Genomic DNA, 17634 nt, shown 5'->3' on the forward strand with positions numbered 1-17634 from the left:
GAATGCAAGGTAATTATGTTGAAATAAAGTTGGGTCTGCCTCTTTGGAGCAGACTTTTTTTTTGTCTTTTGGAGGGGGGGGGGGTCGACAAAAAAATTATGATTGGGAAGATCACTAAGAAAACAGTGATTCTCTCTTCTCCAACAGCTCCACACAAAAAAAGCACACAGAAATCTATTTTAGTTTGGTGGAAGAAAAAGGTTGTTGCTGTTGTTTAAGCCATAATTTGCAGGCAGGGAAGCCACCTCCACCTACAGGTCAGCAGCACAGCTCCTGAAGCTGGAACACAAAGACAGATTACAGACTACTGCATGTTACCCCTGCAGTTAGGGCTACCTTCAGGATTGCCAAAAGAAACACACGTTGTGGCAAAAGTAAAGCAAAATTACTCCATTTGACGACTGTGGGCCCTGTTGGACTTTGTACTTGGATCCAAGGACAGCCCCAATGCCCTCCTGGATGGCTTGGGTCTAGAAGGCACAAATCCCACCCTGGGGGAATGCCCAGCACTCCTCACTCCTGGAGCAACGAAGGTGCTTGGTGCTGCCAAGCCACCCCCTGAAGACCAGGGCTTCCACCCTTTGAATGGGTACTGAGACCGAGTCCTGCCTCAGGGAAAGGAAGGTGTGCAACAGGGAATACGGGAGGGTCCTGTGAGCCCCAGAGAAGTCCCAGGTTCTGTGAAATTCATGGGCTGAGATCACTTGTAGGGGAGAGATATTTTTACTGCCAGGCTTACTTGGGACCGCCTTTCCAAGTACATCCCCAAGCTCAGATCCATTGAGAAGCCAAACACAACCCAGTGTAAAAGCGTGTGCTCAATGCATTGCAGGAGGTCCTCAGCACAACGCGCAGGATCAGAGCGGACAGGAATCCTGCCACTAGCCTCCATGTCACTTGGCCAAGTCTCAGAGCAGTGGTTTTACCCTGTTCTCCAGGGACATCTGTGGACAAGCCTAAGGCGTCAGCAAAAGGCAACTGAGAAAAGCAAGTCCATGTCACTAAGTTTAAATTTGCTTCTGCATTTCCTATGGAAAAAATGGCACCTCAGATTAAAATGCCTGCTCTAGAGCATCAGATCTTAGTCTGCTTTGCTTTGGGGAAGTTTGGGTCAGAGATAAGGCTATATTTCCTGAGGCAACAATTTCTCCTTTGCATTGTGCCTGCTCTGTAATAATTAAGACATTTTCATATCTAGATTCATTACAACAACCCTTCAGTGAATGGAGTACTCTGATTTTGGATGGCATAAAGGAATATCCTTCCAAGCTTTATTTCCTCTTTATTAAAAACAAAACATGCAAGGACATATTTGCAGTGTAGGATTATTTTGCTTTCCAGTCTTCCTTTCTAAGAGAACGATGCTAAAGTACCCCCAGCTTTGTGCAGATCTAGACACAACTGCACTCTCCATTAAATACCAGCATGACTGAAACGATGAACATTGCTCTGGAGTGGTGTGTCTTTTATGTCTAATCCAAGGAATGGCAAGAGTAACAGACTAATGTTCACATAGAGACTAGTGCAAGGATTTTATTCACAGGTGACCTGATCTCAGCAATTTCCCAGTAATCTACGCCGTAGAAAGTTTCACTTTCAGGGGAAAGAAGGGAGAAGGAAAAAAATTATGAAGACTGCCATTTTATTTTCTGCTTCTCTTACACCTGGCTTGCCTGGGATAGATTTGGTTGAAGTTAAATGCCATCAGAAAACAGCAGGCCAGACTGGTATATACCTGCATATTCCTTCACCTCTGCCGTGTGCAGTGGGGTAAATGATGCCTGGGTGTCTTTCCTGCCCCAGACCTCACATCTGGAAGCACTGCCCTTCTGCCAGCCCTCCATCTCACATGGGATGGGGAGCCGAGATGTGCGGGAGCAAGCCAGGATCCTGGGCGTTTCGGTGTCCCTGACATGTGGAGGGGGGGCTAAAAACAGTTTCACGAACGTTTCCAAACACAGATAGTGCTGATAAATCAGGGGAACGAACCTACAGCGGCGCAAGAAAAGCAAGGGTGCGTGAAAGGCAGCCAAAGAGGCCGCTCAGATTTGCCGGGTCCCTGGTGGCCCCATGACGTCCTGCTGGGGCACGGCCGCGCTGCGGTTCACCCCGCGGCAGAGCCTCAGCGGTGGTCCCTGCCCTGAGCCGAGGGGCCGGTGCCAGTCCGGCCTCATACACTCTTCTCTCCTTCCATGTGCTCCTTGGCCTGAGAGGGCTGCTTGTCCTGGCCGCCCTCGGGGCTGGGTTTGGCAGGAGTGGGGCTGCTGCTGGCGGCGGGCAGGAGGTTGGCAGACTGGAGCACGGCCTCCGAGTGCTCCCGGGCCTTCATGCGCAGCGCGGCCACGCTGGCGGTGCGGTTGCTTTGGCAGCCGTAGGTGGGCAGGAAGGAGAGGCCCATGGGGTCTGGAACGCAGCACGAGCACAGCGGGCTCCCTGGGGAGTAACGAGACAAGGCATCATCACTGATGGGGAAGGTCACGGGGACTGTCTGCTCCCTCCACGGTCAATCTGGACAGGGCAGGGATGGGGTTGGGGTCTTGAATGGCAACAACCCCCTCCCCTATTGTCCTTTGGTGGGTACATAGATGTTCTATGGATCAGGGCTAGAAAAGAGATCCTGTTCTGCTGAGGCTCACTGTGAAGGATCTTACGCTGCGAGTCATCCAGGGTGACAAGCAGAGTCAAGGCAAGCGGACTCAGAAGCAAGCAGTGACGTTTAGATCACATGTGAGATTTCCCCATAAGCGAGGCTGAGCTTGTCCCCCGCCCTCACACCAAGCTGCTGCTCTGTGGCTACCACCAGCCCCATGCTGGAGGTGTCCCCTGCTCTCCACCTGCACACTGAAGCCTGATCAATTTGGACAGCTGCATTTGTTGGCCGAGTGTGTAAGTGCCATCACTTATCTGCACCTGAAAGACTACTGCAGAGAGAAAGGTGAAAATATTCTGGTTATTATGCAGGGACTAATGACTTTCTCCTGTCTCACCATAAGATGAAAGAGGCTTTTCCTTGGCTAGGCCCCTGCCAACTATTGGCGTCATGTCTACCTGCAGGAGTCTGTTCTACCTTCACCCACGCAATGTCTGCTGCTTAAGGATGACACTTTGAACAGAATGGCCTCCAGAAATGAGCCAAGGCCACCTAAAGCTGCTGCTGGCGCTGACATGACCTGAGTCCCATCAGGAGCGATGGGCTAGACCATCTCTATCCTGTCATCTGAAACACATGTGCTGTCCAAAGCAGGCAATAAAGCACTGGAGAGACGTTGAAATGGGTATTCCTCTCCCTTTAAACCAAAAGGCTACCCTGCACCCCACTGCCAGAGGCAGTCCTCACTCCACCAGCTTCCTTCCTGAGCTGGACCACTACGAGCTCTTCTTCTGGCTTATCTTTGATGACACTGGGACTCGGGCCAGTTCCCAAACAAAGACACCTGGAAGTGTAGGTTGATCACTGGGCAGGACACGCAGTCCATCCAAAAAGCCATCCTGGTACCTAGTTTAGATGCATCTCTTGAATGAAGGAGAATGTGTCAGAGGAGTAGGGAGGGGAGGCGGGGTGGGATGGCTGAGCTACTACTTTAATTTGCTCTCCAGTGAGAAATGTTGAGTTACACCATTTTTCCAGGGTTCTCAGAGGCCACACAAACTCCACATCCTTTTCTACACCCCTAGTGAAAGCCTGTCCTTTGCTGATACGCTACCTCCCAATAAGAAACAGCCCGGCCACGCACATCCTGACACAATGCAATGTCTTCCCCTGATCTTTCAAAGCCAAGGACTTGCTTTAATTTCTGCAGTTAATATTTGAGTTAAATGGCTCATGACTAAGTGATGGAACTAATAACCTGCAGGGAGCAGGTAGTCTTTCTTTTACACTTCTGCTCTTGGTAGCAACGGGTCAGCACCCATCTGCTAGGGATGAAGGCAGACATTTGTTTGTTTTTAGGATGTCAGCAGGGCTTCTCCACAGCAGAGATTAGCATATTGCAGGTAACATTCAGGAAAAATCACTCTTTGCATTTTAAAAAAACACCACCTACAAGGGACAGGTTATTAATGTAACTGGAAAGTCTTCTTTTCTCTTGTAATACTCCTCTGACGGAGCACAGCAGCAGCAGACCAACATTTCCATGGGTCCAGGCATTCAAATGAATTGCACAAGCAAGTTTCAGCGCCTGACTAAAATCCTCCATTTTTTGCTTTTAGCACAAAGAAGCACAATCTTGAATTCTGTGGCTGCTTTGAGCGCATCGGAAGGAGGATTTATAACAAAATCCACTCGGTAACACAACTTACAGTTTTTACCACCACCAACCACACTCATGAAGCCCTTTTTTGCCCTGTTGAATTGCAGCCACTTGAGGGGTGTTGGCCTGCTACTGTTTAAACAAGAGGGAGAAGAGGACGATCGGCACTTTAGAGCCCCTAGGGTTTGCAGCAGGTTTTAACTGCAGAAGCCACAGAAAAGTCTTGTTTTTTCACTACTATTAAGCCCCACTACCTTAAGGTTCAGCTCTGAAATGGGGGATCACGGAGGCCTGCCTGTGCATCAGCTGTCTTTGCGCTGCTGCTTTCTAACACAACCTGAGTGAGGCTGTCGAATGCGGCTGCTCAGCTCCCAGGCTGAGGGGAGGGCTGGCCCGTCTGCGGTTCCTAGCGCAGGACTGAGCACAGACACTGTCTGCTTAGCAGGAGGCGGGGACAAGTGGAAAAGAGTCTTCCCCTTTTCAAAAGAGCAGGAATCAGCTCCATCCCCTAAGAATAATTTTCATTCCATTGTTAGAGAGGGATAAAATATTTATCAGTCTTCAGTACGAATCTAAGCTCTTTGCTTAATAATTAGACCTGATATTACCCCGTGGCTCTGCAACCTGAGGGTGCAGAGTTACCTGTGCTGGAAACTAGGCTGTCTCTAGCAATAATTCACCCATAAACCATTCCTTTCATTTTCATTGAGGTTGAAACGCTTACAAACAACGGCTCACACCCCAAAAAAATTTAAAGTAACAAGTGTCATTTGCTCCAGGGTCCAGCTAGAGTACAGGAGAGTAAGATTTAGATCTATTTCTTCTTAATGTAAAAGGAAGGTTGAATCTACTTTACAATTGCCTGTGTCTGTGGGTAGTAAGTCCAGTGAAATCTATTGGACTTGGCTGGCACAAAAGCAAAGGCAAACGATGGGAGCGTCACGAGCCCAAGGTCTCCCCCTGCCCATCAGCCAGCCCACGACGGACAGGGGTCTGACTTTCACCAAGAAAGAGGCATCCACATATAGCAGACATCAATGGGTTTTTTACATCTTATTGCAGTAACCTTGAGTTAATCCCCACAGTGGGGAATGAAGGAATCGTTCCTACTTATTTCGAATGCTCGGAGGAGTTTAGGCACCTGGCTCCCATCAAAGTCAGTGAGGCTTAAGCCTTTAGGCCTAGATCATGATCCGGCTTCCACTAACATCTATGACAGTCTGATATTACTTTAATGTGATTTGGATCAAGCTGCTACAGTATGGACAGGGTACCATTTTCTTTCATTCAGGAACTTACTGCCTCCTGTACACAAAATTAAAATACACAATTAGATTTCCATTAACTTACAGCAAATTCTGCTGAATTGATCTGAACCTCCTTGTATTCCTGTATGAGATCATACTTTAAATGCTCAGCTTGAACATAAATACTTAATGTAATAAATACAGTCTGAAATATTTGATCCACTTGGCAGTTTAATTGATCTACTACAGAGACTGACAGGAAAAATTAAATTAGTTCTGTCTTGTCTCTGCCAACATCACATTTCAATTGTAACGCTATTTGATCTACAATTTTGGTTGCAGACCCCTTTGTGCAGTTCCAAGGTTCAGTTTCAGCTGAGAAGATAGGGGTGGAAGCGGGGCCCATATTGATGCATAAGTATTTAAAATATATATTTTATATTTCAACTCAACAGTTTAAAGAATTTAATAGATAGCCTTTTGAAAAGGCAAAACCCCAGTTCCCTTCCTCTTTCAGTATTTGTGCATATCAGCCTTTGATGTGGACAGCTGAACAGCAGCCTGACAGGGAGGGAAGTGAGGAAAAATTCACGTTTAAAATCCTCCCTTGTCAATGCATGCTGTTGAGTTTTCAGATAAAATATTATGTTTGATTTAAGTATTGTTTTCTTCTGATAGTAGTCACATTGATTTGCCTGAGCTCTAAATCCTCATAAACTCTGAAATCCCTTTCACAAAGGTTGGAGGGTCAACGACAACCTCAAGTTCATAGTACTGTTTACCAGTGAGAGCTGACTGAAAGGGAGCTCCCTCTTGCTCTTCATACATGATGCCAACACTGCATCTATTAAAGCCTGAGGCACAAGCAGGAAAAACAATAGCGGCTTTGTCCAAACCTTCTTGAGCTCTAAATCAGGATGTTCGGAAGAACAAGAAAGGCATGAACTTAAAGCCTGAAATGGAGAGGCACCAGATGCTCCCAGTATAATTTAGGGTAGCCTCAAGGCTACTAAAGTTGTGCTAGATGGTTCTTCCTTCTAGTGCCTAAGCTGGTTAAGAGTGGAAGGCACCCTGTGCTGCCCAGAGGCTGGAAGAGCACTTCAGAGCTGACAGCAGAGTTATAATTTCATATCTCCTTGGCTTGTGAACCCTATATGCCCAATGCAAACAACAAAGAGCTGATGATCTGGCTCAGTTGCTCCAGCAGGTGCCTTTTTATGTAAAAAACTTGACACTGGAACCAGAGGATTTCATCCTCCTTTCTTTGTGCCATTAGTACTGTTCCAAAAAAAATAATTCAGAAGCCAGGACCTTGCCTGTTTGGACAGGAAAGCTGGCAGCAAAGGCCACAAGAGCTGGGAGAACAGAACCAGTCCTTTGAATACTGTCAGCTCAGCAGCAATTTACCGCTCTTCCCTTCCACAGCAAAAACGTGATCTGACCCGAAATCCTGCTGACATGTGTTGCTCCAAGAGCGTCAGTAGGAAACCCTGCCCAGCTAAGGTCCACTAACTGGATCAGTGTTTGTCCTAGAGGATCAAGGCAGCACCCATTTCCTTCACATGGCTCTTAGGGCTCCTAGTATTTGCAGAATCCCTAATGTTCAGTAGCTCAGTCCCTAATGGGGGCTGACCATGAGCCAGCACCGGGCCCTTGTGGCCAAGAAGGCCAACGGTATCCTGGGGTGCATTAAAAGGAGTGTGGCCAGCAGGTCCAGGGAGGTTATCCTTCCCTTCTACTCCACCCTAGTGAAGCCACAACTGGAGCACTGTGTCCGGTTCTGGGCTCCCTAGTTCACGAAAGGCAGGGAACTACTGGAAAGAGTCCAGCGGAGAGCTACGAAAATGATCAGAGGACTGAAACATCTCTCTTGTGAGGAAGGGCTGAGAGACTTGGGTTTGTTCAGCCTGGAGAAGAGAAGGCTGAGGGGGGATTTCATAAATACCTATAAATACCTGAAGGGTGGGTGTCAGGACGATGGGGCTGGGCTCTTTTCAGTGGTGCCCAACGCCAGCCCAAGGGGCCACGGGCACAAGCTGGAACACGGGAAGTTCCCCCTGAACATGAGGACAAACCCCTTCCCTGTGCGGGTGCCAGAGCAGGGGCACAGGCTGCCCAGAGAGGCTGTGGGGTCCCTTCCCTGGAGACATTCACCCCCCGCCTGGACGCGGCCCTGTGCCCCTGCTCTGGGGGTGCCTGCTCCAGCAGGGGTGGGACGGGGTGAGCTCCAGAGGTCCCTGCCAACCCCCACCAGTCTGTGATTTGTGATAAAGACAGAAAAAGTCCATCTGCAAGGAAGGGTGGTGTTAGAGTCGGGGACCTGTGGTACAGGAATCAAAGTAATTTGCTCAAGGCCCATGCATCTGCAGCAAACTGAAGAAATGTTTTAAATTCTTTAAAGTCACAGTGGTAGGTAAACTAGGAAAAATACCAAACAGAACCCACATGACATATTTGCTGCATTACATGAGAAAAGTCTGTAAGTCCTTAATCAAGAATGACAGAGAAAATGAAGGACTGCAAGAGTTTCGATTCCCATTCCCCATCCCATGGTAAGCAGTGGTGCTTCAGTTCAGCAAACACCAGTTCAAGGGTGAGTCAGGTCCTCGAATGCTTCTTTCTCAGCCTTGGAATGGGAATTGCCCAATGGAATTGAGCAAATTCTCTTGATCTCTCCATAATAGAAATTGAAATGTAATGGATGGACATTTCTAGTTGTTGTGGTTTTTTTCCTGGACACTGCAATTAAGCCTCCCTAATATGAACAACAGCAACCACAGCAGCAACAAACCATAAAAGAGCCTAATCAATGGTGCCCTGGAATCTCCACTTCGATGTGCATAATGCAATCCTGCTTCTCTGTCAGTAGTGTGGAGGTGCCGTGAAAACCAACTGAGCAATAACTTGCACAGAGCAGAGCTGTGGGTGAATTATGAAAGTAATTCCCTGGCAAGTGTAATTATTTCTCTCCTCATACACTGCACTCATCACGGGGTCTGGGGAAATTTCAGCAAAATGTAACAGACACACTCTTGGCCTCAGCCACCAGAATGGTAGAACACTTCCGCTAAAAACCGGAGATTCTTGTTTACACCCATTAATAACATCTTCTACATTAATGAATTGCATTCATGCTGTCATCCATTAAGAAGGTACTTTGAGGTCTCTCTCTGCACAGAAGACTAGCTTCTCCTGATGACTCTATTGTTATACAGCCCATAAATAAAACAAGTATTTTCCCCTCATATTTGAGGTCTGCAATTAAATCTACTAAATGGACTGCAGATGCATGGTTTACAGTAAGTGATTCATCTTGGAAGATCATGGAAATGTCGAAGTCACCACAATGAAGTAGCATAGTTGTCAAACTAGGACAATTTCAGAGAGTAACAAACACCAGAAATTTCATCTATGCAAGCCAGCCTTCTTTCTGACTACAGCCAGTGGTGAAGAACTTAAAACCCTGAAGTAGGAAGCCCTGTATACCACAGAAATTACGTTCTTATGCTGATTTTTCAAACGAGAAATTGCATTTCCTGAAAGAATAGTACATCGTGGGGTAATATGGTAGTTAACAGATGCTTCCTACTAAGTACAGCCTCCAATGTGCTAAACTTCAGAGATGAAAGGGACTCACCTAAGGGAAGGAAAAGGTCTTTTGTATTACTGAATAGAGAGTATTGGATAGAAACAGAAAAACTGTCCAGTGGCAATATACTCTTCCCCGGAACAGTCTGTGCTCTGAATTACAGTTCTGACGGCTATTATATAGCCAGCCTGCTTTCTTCACAGCACATCCCATGGTGGCAATACCATCTCTTTGAGGGGAAAAAAAAAAATCTCAGTTTCAGAGACAACAGGGTTCATGGGGCATACTGCTTAGGGAGAATGACTTTCTTCTCACTCACCAGAGCAGACCTAGTCTCCAACACATCCAACAACATCCCCCATTTACCTAGAAGTGGCACACGCGGGGCTCAGACGAGCGCTCCCTGGTGAAGAGTTTCAGAGCCACGCAAAGCAGAAGGCAAGCCTACAGTGCACTGCACAATCTTTCCAAACGCAAAGTTGCAGGCTCGGTCCCTGCCTCATGCTACGCTGTCCTGAGGTTTCTTGTCTCTACTAAACTTCATCATCTATTATATTGTTATATTACAAATTAGAACCAGGAACTCTGTGCCCTAGACGCTTTATGCAGCCTTGGATATCTGGGTCTGGAGCCAAGCAATCAAAATCAGAGGAGAAAGAGAGGTATTAGTTTCTTTACAGAGAACTCTCAGGTGGCAGAATGACAATGGTCCCTGAGAGCATAAAATAATTGTTAATTAGTTACATCACCATCATCACTTGTTATTCACTGTATTGATTTTAATTGCCTCTTTCTAAAGCATCAGTCAACTATTGCTCACTGACACCGATGAAGTGTTGGCTCACAAACCCGGCAAAGCACCTCTTTTCTCCTCAAAAGAATAAGAAAACAATCCAGACCTCCCGGTAGTATCTGATGTGCTGAGAGTGCCCATTTATCCACAGGCATTTTTTACAGCCTTACTGAAGAATACGATTCCCTTTGCTGGCCAGGATTATTCTCCCAGTGGTGGGAATACATATCTATTTATGGGTTCGACACAGAAGACCTCCATTTAAATTGACATTTGCAAAGAAGAAAGTGGGGTCACGCGTCCATTGGTAGTGAAACGGTGCTTTGATTCTGGAGCAACTATTTTGCTTTCAAAAGCACAAAGAATTCCTGGTAGTTTCAAGCCATGGTCAGCACAAGAGAGATACCAGAAAGAGCTTTTGATTGTTTCACTCTTCAATAAAACTTGCAAAGTCTTGGAAAACTTTACTGCTTGCTGAATTTCTCCTTATCCAAGCAATCCAAAAACCAAATAGCTCAGAATTTTATGCCCTGTGCTGAGTTTGATGGGATTTTGTGTGGCTTAAAGTCCTATGCCCTCAGCGTCACTGTGGCAGAGTCCTGCAGGCATTTCTGCTGCAAAATATGACTAGATTCTCAAGAGCAAGGCTTAGGTCGCTTCATTAAGACACATAAGGACAGAGACTAATGCCCACCTAAACGTAGGGCTGGCTATCCTTTGACAGGCCTGAAGTGTATGGAATCAGCTCCCAGCTTAAAGAGGGAAATGAGAAGGGAGAGTCAAACAAACTGAACTGAACAAGACAAAGAAGGTCATATAAAGGTTCTGTGAACACTGTGTCTCTCCCTGGCCTTTCCTTCCTTCCCATAACCATTATCTCTTCTTCCAGACTGACATTTGAGCTTGGCTGCGCTCTCAAACACATTGGTGGAGGTGAACCATCATTCACCTGGTGTTTCCATACCAAAGAAAAACAAAATGCGAATCGGGCCTGTGATGCTTTTGGTCCACTCAGTACCTCTAGAGATCGTCCTGTTCGTCACTGCCAATTAACGGGGCTGAAGCTCGAGGGCTGCTGTGCAGAGCCCCTACCCCAGCCCCAGTGAATTGCTCTTGGAGAAACAGGGAAAGAGGAACTTGTGGAGATGAGCCAAGGAAAGAGGAGACAATACTCCATATATAAACCCCACAAGAAAGATGCTACAATTATTCTCTGCTTGTATACATAAAATTTGCCACCTTATAGAACAAGAAGTTCTTCCCCCTTAATCTCAAAGCTGGAATTTGACATTACTGAGACCTAGCTGCAGAAGCAAAAGATCTCCCCTCAACGGAGCAGCTCGGTCTACCAGCTCCTTGCAAGGATAACGATATGCTGACAGGTATAGGCAGCTCCACAAAGCGCCAGGTAGGTGGATAAGCAGATATACAGATCTGCAACTGGATTTCTTAAAATCAAAATATACCACAGGATCCCAGTCCCCTTGCACATATCTGGAGATTTCTAGTGCCAGGCAGGAAATACAAACCAGGCATCTCAGCAATGAACTGCACGTGTAGCTGACAACATTCGTCAAGAGAACATGCATGCACCTGATAACTGACTGTCCCTATACAAATTATAAAAAATGTATGTTTACATTGGGACAAATATTTCACGGACACTGCCTCTTAGCCTGGGCAACTGACTGACTAATAGGTATCTCTTCAAGAGAGTCAGGAATAGGATTTTGCCTGCCCCTAGGGTGTAAAACTGCTGTCAAGCAAAAAGGAGCAAATTATTAATTTCTCAATTTAGTGGCTGAGCTGTAAAATAACAGAAAAGAATATCTAGAAGTCTTCCAAATAAATAAAACTAAAAAAAAAAAACCCTCATGACAATTTTTTTTAATTCATTTTTACTTCATTTTTCTTGGTATTTGTTTATTGGGGCTATTTTTCTTAAAGTTTAGCTAGATTTCAACATGAAAAAAAGTGAGAACAACGTGTTGATGCATTTAGTTTTGGAAATGCTTAAATGTATATTGTAAGAAAAAATCCCCACCCCTTACTTCCATCCAAAATTATTGACTGAACACAACCACATCTCACACCTTCCAACCTGCCCAGGGCTACACCTATCAATGAACAGTCTTTTTGCCTGAAGAATGTCACCTGTAGCTCCTCCAAGGAGGCTGTTCCTGCCCAGTGGAAGAAGCCAACAGCCTCTGCCCTAAGCCCTCGCAGCCAGAGGGCAGAGAGGACTCGTGCCATCCAACAGCCGCTGCCCGCTCACAGGGTTTAGGCTGACACTCATCCTTTAGGGCTGAGGTGACACCCGTATGGCTCTTCTCAATTCAAAATCACAGGTCCCACGCCTATCCAAATAGCTGTATGGTGTGTCTGGCTTCAGCTTTTTTGGAAAGACAGGAGGGAAGGGGGAACGGGGGCGGGACGCGCCAATGCAGAACGCAGCGGTTCCAAGCATTTGCTTCAGGAATATACCTCGGCAATGCTGATTTAACTGGAAAATACAAAGAGCACGAGGTTCGCCAGAGAACATAGCAAGAGGTATTAGAGGACATTTGTCTTCGTAGTGGAGGGTCTTAAACTGGGAAACTTTCCTCACAAATTATCGCACCACATCGGGGCATAGAGTAAATGCGTGTGCCACTTTGTGCTTGGCAGTGCTCTGAGGCTTTGCATCCTACAGATCTATACATTGAATTCATCCTGCTTACACCCTTAGTCTTATAAATTGTTAGACTAGGAACAGCTAATGGATCAGCCGGTGATTTATTTTTAAAAGATGCCTACTGCTGCTTTTTGGGAACTGAAAAGGGTATGGAGACTGGAGGCACCCTTCCTGAAGCCTGGGTCCCAGGTATTTACTGGCTTAAAGGAATTGCTTTGTATCCTCCCCTGTCCCCATGCACGGATTTTATTCAAGTCCTCAGAGGGGACCTACTGTTCAAGAAGAGAAAGGGCTGGCATTGTGCAGAGATGTACTGCAAAGGAAGCCGCACGCAAAGAGCGGATGAGGCATCAGTAACGGTGCCAGGTAATGTATAATGCAAAAGGATGCGTATAACTAATTTATTAGTACAAATTTGACTCTTAAAAAAAAAAAAAAACGCATAGCAAAGAAAACTCTAAAGCAGCGAACCCCACCTGCCTTGCTCCTTTAGACAAACCCTGACCTCGCTAGAACTAACTGTCTGAGTAAAACAAAGGAGCTTCACCACAAATGATGCTACAATTTACAACAGGAGACTCACTCCCGTACCGCTGCCAGTCATAACAGAAGGAAGGATCCATCATCTCCCCAAGGCTTCTCCGCTGGCCCAGGCGGGAGCATGCTGCTTAGCTCGAAAGAGCTGCTCTTTGAGCTCGGCCCTGAACTGAAACAAAGTCACTTACCTTTTAGAGAGGCGACATGGGATAAAGCTTGTGCGTAGGTGGCTGTGTTGAGAAGAGTCCCTGGCAGGCAGGAAGGGAAGAAAGGTCCTGTAGGCCCCACGGCTCGACTCAGGCTGACGGAGAAGAGAAAACAACTTACAAAACCAGAACTAGCTGATACCAAAGACGGCGTACGTGCATGCACACAAACACGTTGGTGTCTCAGGCGGGACCAAGCCGGGACAGCGCTAGCCTCCCAGAGCCAACAGCTTCTCAACATCTCCATGGGGAGCAGTGAGTTGCAAGAGACACAGCTCATCTCCTGATGATTGGAGCCGTGCCTGAAGATGGTGCTGTGTAGGTCAAGGTTTAGCAGCAGGCAAGTCTGTATGTATGTACATACGTATGATGCACCCTTGGCCCAAGGAAAGGCAGCTGATAACACGTGTTACGCTTACCTCTGCTGGATCTCCAGACTCTCTTTTTTATTCCTGGTTTGATCTGCTGGAGAAGGGGAATTTAAATTCCTCGCAGGAGGTGCCACCTCAGCCATCGTCTCCTTAGAGCCCTCTTGGTCAGAAGTACCCCGCTCTGTTTTCCTCCACTTAGCTCTTCGGTTTTGGAACCACACCTGGAGCAGGCGAGCAATCCAGCCTCAATACCGTGTTTAGCCAAATGTGAAGCAAGGAACCTGTAACTTGTTTCTCTAGTGAAATCCCGCATTTAGAAGTGTGGCTAAAACCTCCTCTTATTTTGTGTCCCCATTGTTATTCTAGTTGAGCCTTAGGATTACATTTGCATGTGGAATATTTCTGTGTCTGGAAAACAAGGCAGGAATGTCTAAAGACATTCAAAAGGTGTGTTAAAAATAAAATTTTAAAAAAAATAATTAGTTTTGACGTTACTGTGCCAGTTAGCAAAACATTTAAATGTGTACTTGCCTTTATGAACACTTTTAATTCTCCCCGATTTCTGTGTTTTAACACATCTAAAGGCCATTTGTATAGGGATGGACCTAAATGGGTATCTGAGCATTCTGGTGAAACCACGTGTAAGTCTTTAAATGAGCTGCTGTTAGACTCAGAGAGGTCAGAAATGAGAAGGCGTGTATTAGGCCATTTTATCCAGCCCATCTCCTGGAGAGGACTGATGTTTTCTGTTATTCCTCTGACATATTTGTCCAGTCTGCACTGAGAGGACTCGAAAGGTGGTAGACACTAATTCTGAAAGCTCACGCTGCAGTTTAACGCACACCAGTTTCAAAAACTTATTTCTTTCCTGTAGCGCAACACAAATATTCACGTTCTTGATTTTATCTCCCAATTTTTAGTCCACTTTATTTTCCATTTACCATGGAGCTGGTGCTCTGAAAGCACCTCAAATAAGGATTTGAGGTGGAAAATGCCAAGCCTTTCTTGAGGTCAGGTAATCCACATTTTAATACATGATTTCAAGTACAGGCAAGATTGTTATTATTATTATTCTCCTCCTGCAACTCCATTTTAGTTAGCTGCCTTTTAATTGCATGTATCAGCAAGCGTTGAATAATGATTTTATCTGTATTCTAAATTTAGAGCAGTTAAATGCAAAGCAAAATGCAGACACTTTCTTGCGTCTTAATTGAATGAAGGTCACAGCTATAACAACATTTAATTGAGCTATTTTTCATTATCATATTTTAATGACTTTGCACTGACAGTTCGCCTGCTTCTGAGGAAAGAGCATGATGAAGTCGTTTATTTCCCTATTTAGTTATTGTTTGACAACATCATCTTCGATTAAGACTCTGCTTTATAGCACATTAATCATATTTGAATGAGCAAGGGGTATAAATGTAAACATATCTCCCATCCTCTGTGTTTCCCCATGTCCCTGCATGAAAGCAGGCTAAACAAATGCTTGCATCTATTGTCTGTTTGCATAATAGCCAACAACAAGGCTGAACACCAGTCCTCAGCAATCTAATTGTCACCACCCCTATCTCACCCTTGCACCTTTCAGGAAGAAGTTATGATCTTCCACTTCTGAATGCTCAATAATTGTGCCATTTATCTCAATTTGCAGTTCAGTCTTTAGGCACCAATAGCCAAAATGGCATTTTTTTTTTTTTAAGCCAGTACCTACAATGCAGTGGCAAAAGGAGATTTTCATTTCCAAATAATAATCAGTTTAATTTGCCCGCATATGACCAATGATTCATGTTCAGATTTAATAATCAGGATCGCATAATCTGATTATAGGAGAAATAATTTGTTTACAATCCCCAATTTACTGCGGTGAATTCCATTATCTCTCTTCAGCCATTGGGTTTTAAGAGATACTAACATGACCCTAGGGAACAAAAGGCAAGCTATTATATTTCCTACAATTAGATCTTTGCATAGTCTTAACCCCGAGCACCTAAATAAAAAAAAAAAAAATACAAAAACAGCGTGCAGAAAAGCCCCATAAATAAAATGAATACATAATCGCGTTCAAAAAATGGCTTGCAACTCCGTGGCGGATGCCTGCAGAGTTATAGGGATCCATCTCTGACAACTGCAGGACGGCTGTTCTTAGCAGAGCTTGTGCACGCGCAAAGTTCATCGCTGGATGTGGAAAAACAAACACCTGGGGGGGAAAAAAAAGGGGGGAAAAAAAGCGGGGAGAAGGGAAGGATGAAAGGAAGTGGTGGAAAAGAGTGGGGGTGGAAAGAGAGCGATGGTGGCCAACGCTGTTTATTGGATCATATTAAAGGCGTGGGAATCGCTCTGCAGGCTCTTCCGCTGTCTGAATTAAGTGTCGAGAAAGAAGGGGAAAGGGAGGAAAGTTGAAGAGGTGCGGAAGGTTTCTTCCTGGCAGCCGGGCTCCCTGCAGCTGACTAACCCCGTTGCTCGACAGTGGTCATAGTTGCTTTGGAGAATCACGTCTCAGCTCTTTTCTCCACACACACCCCCTCCAAAAGCAAGGAAATGGATGTGCATTGATGTAATTTAGTACCTTGGAGACGCGGACAAATTAGTGTAGAACATTATCACTAGTTAATTATGAATGACCGATTAATCAACCTAATCTAATATTCCACATTATGTTGATGTTATTAAAGTGCATCATGAAAATGACAGATCGTCTTCATTTGCGTTCTTTGGCCAAATGTGCACTCTGCAGTCGTGATGTCAAAAAAAAAAAAAATAATAAAAGTTTGCCAGTTTGAATGCCCGAGAGTTATGCAATTCCCCGGAATATTTACCTGCACCCTGGCTTCCGTGAGGTTGATTTTCATAGCCAGCTCTTCCCTAGTGAACACATCGGGGTAGTGGGTTTGAGCAAAAACGGCTTCCAGTGCCTCGAGCTGGTGGGAGGGAGGAGAGGGAACAGCTGTCAGGGGCCGGGCAGCGCTTGGAGCGGGAACGGGCCGGGAGCTGCCGTCGAGGGGGGACCGTCTGTCCGGCTGCCGTCTGTCTGGGCGGCTTCTGCGAGGGATGGGGGAAGCGGGGCCGCCCGGGGGCGCGGGCTGCGGAGCTGGGAGCCGGGCGGCGCAGGGGGTGCAGGGGGCAGGGAGCGGGGGGAGCGCGCAAAGGGCAGGCGGGGGGGGGCAGGCCGGGGGCAGGGGAGCGGGCTCGTACCTGCTGGAGGGTGAAGGTGGTGCGGTTGCGGCGCTGCTTCCTTCGCAGGAACCCGTCGTCGAAGTCGCCGGCCGAGTGACCTCCGAAGGGGGCCGCGCCTGCGGGAGCGGGGGGCGGCGGGGGGGCGCGTTAGTGGCCGCGGGGCGCGGAGCCGCAGCTCCCGCCGCGCCCCGGGGAGGGGGGAACGGTCGGGGGAGCCGGGGCATCCCCGGCAGCGCCGGGGGCTCGGAGCCCTGCGGGAGCGGGATGAGCCGGGGGTTGCGGGGGAAGTGCAGCCCCATCACCTCCGCGGGGCGCGGAGCCCCGAGCAGCTCGGGCGGCCTCGGAGGCACAGCGGGGCCGCCCGGGCTTGGGGGGGTCCTGCCGGCATCTGGGGGGTCCTGCCGGCCCGAGCTCACCCCGCCGCGGGTGAGGGGCACCCCGCCCTGGGAAACGGTCGTTCTTGGGCCGTTTCATCCCCGGAGGCGAGCGGCGAGCAAGGGCCCGGGGCTTCGCCCAGCCCCCGGGAGCGCTGGTGGGGGCTCGGCCGGGGCTGAACCGCCGGGACCCGGCGGTGGGGCTGGAGGAGGGAGCCCCTGCCCGTCCCCGACGGCGGGTTTCGAGGGGCCCGAGAGGGAGATGGGGGCACCGGGGTTTGGCCCTGGCCGGAGGCCGGGAGAGGGCAGGCAATCCGCCGGGATGCAAAGCACCGTCCCTGGAGCAGAGCCCGGCCTTCGCGGCTCCCCCAGTTACACATCACTGTGTCCCTGCTCAACTGCTTCACTCCCTTTCT

At 47.4% G+C, this 17634-nt stretch overlaps 1 protein-coding gene across 1 annotated transcript in view; it reads right to left on the minus strand.

Annotated features, from left to right (window-relative positions):
* Window positions 1-2170: 2170 nt before the first annotated feature.
* DRGX (dorsal root ganglia homeobox) overlaps window positions 2171-17634 on the minus strand; it is a 17345-nt gene continuing 1881 nt past the window's right edge. The window contains exons 2-6 of the mRNA XM_064464491.1: window positions 16863-16960; window positions 16487-16588; window positions 13716-13888; window positions 13279-13391; window positions 2171-2433 (exon numbers count right to left, since the gene is read on the minus strand). Coding sequence (XP_064320561.1) covers window positions 2171-2433; window positions 13279-13391; window positions 13716-13888; window positions 16487-16588; window positions 16863-16960 — 749 coding nt within the window. The remainder of the gene's footprint in view (window positions 2434-13278; window positions 13392-13715; window positions 13889-16486; window positions 16589-16862; window positions 16961-17634) is intronic.

The sequence above is a fragment of the Phalacrocorax carbo genome, chromosome 12 (assembly GCF_963921805.1).
Source record: "Phalacrocorax carbo chromosome 12, bPhaCar2.1, whole genome shotgun sequence".
Classification (NCBI taxonomy): Eukaryota; Metazoa; Chordata; class Aves; order Suliformes; family Phalacrocoracidae; genus Phalacrocorax; species Phalacrocorax carbo.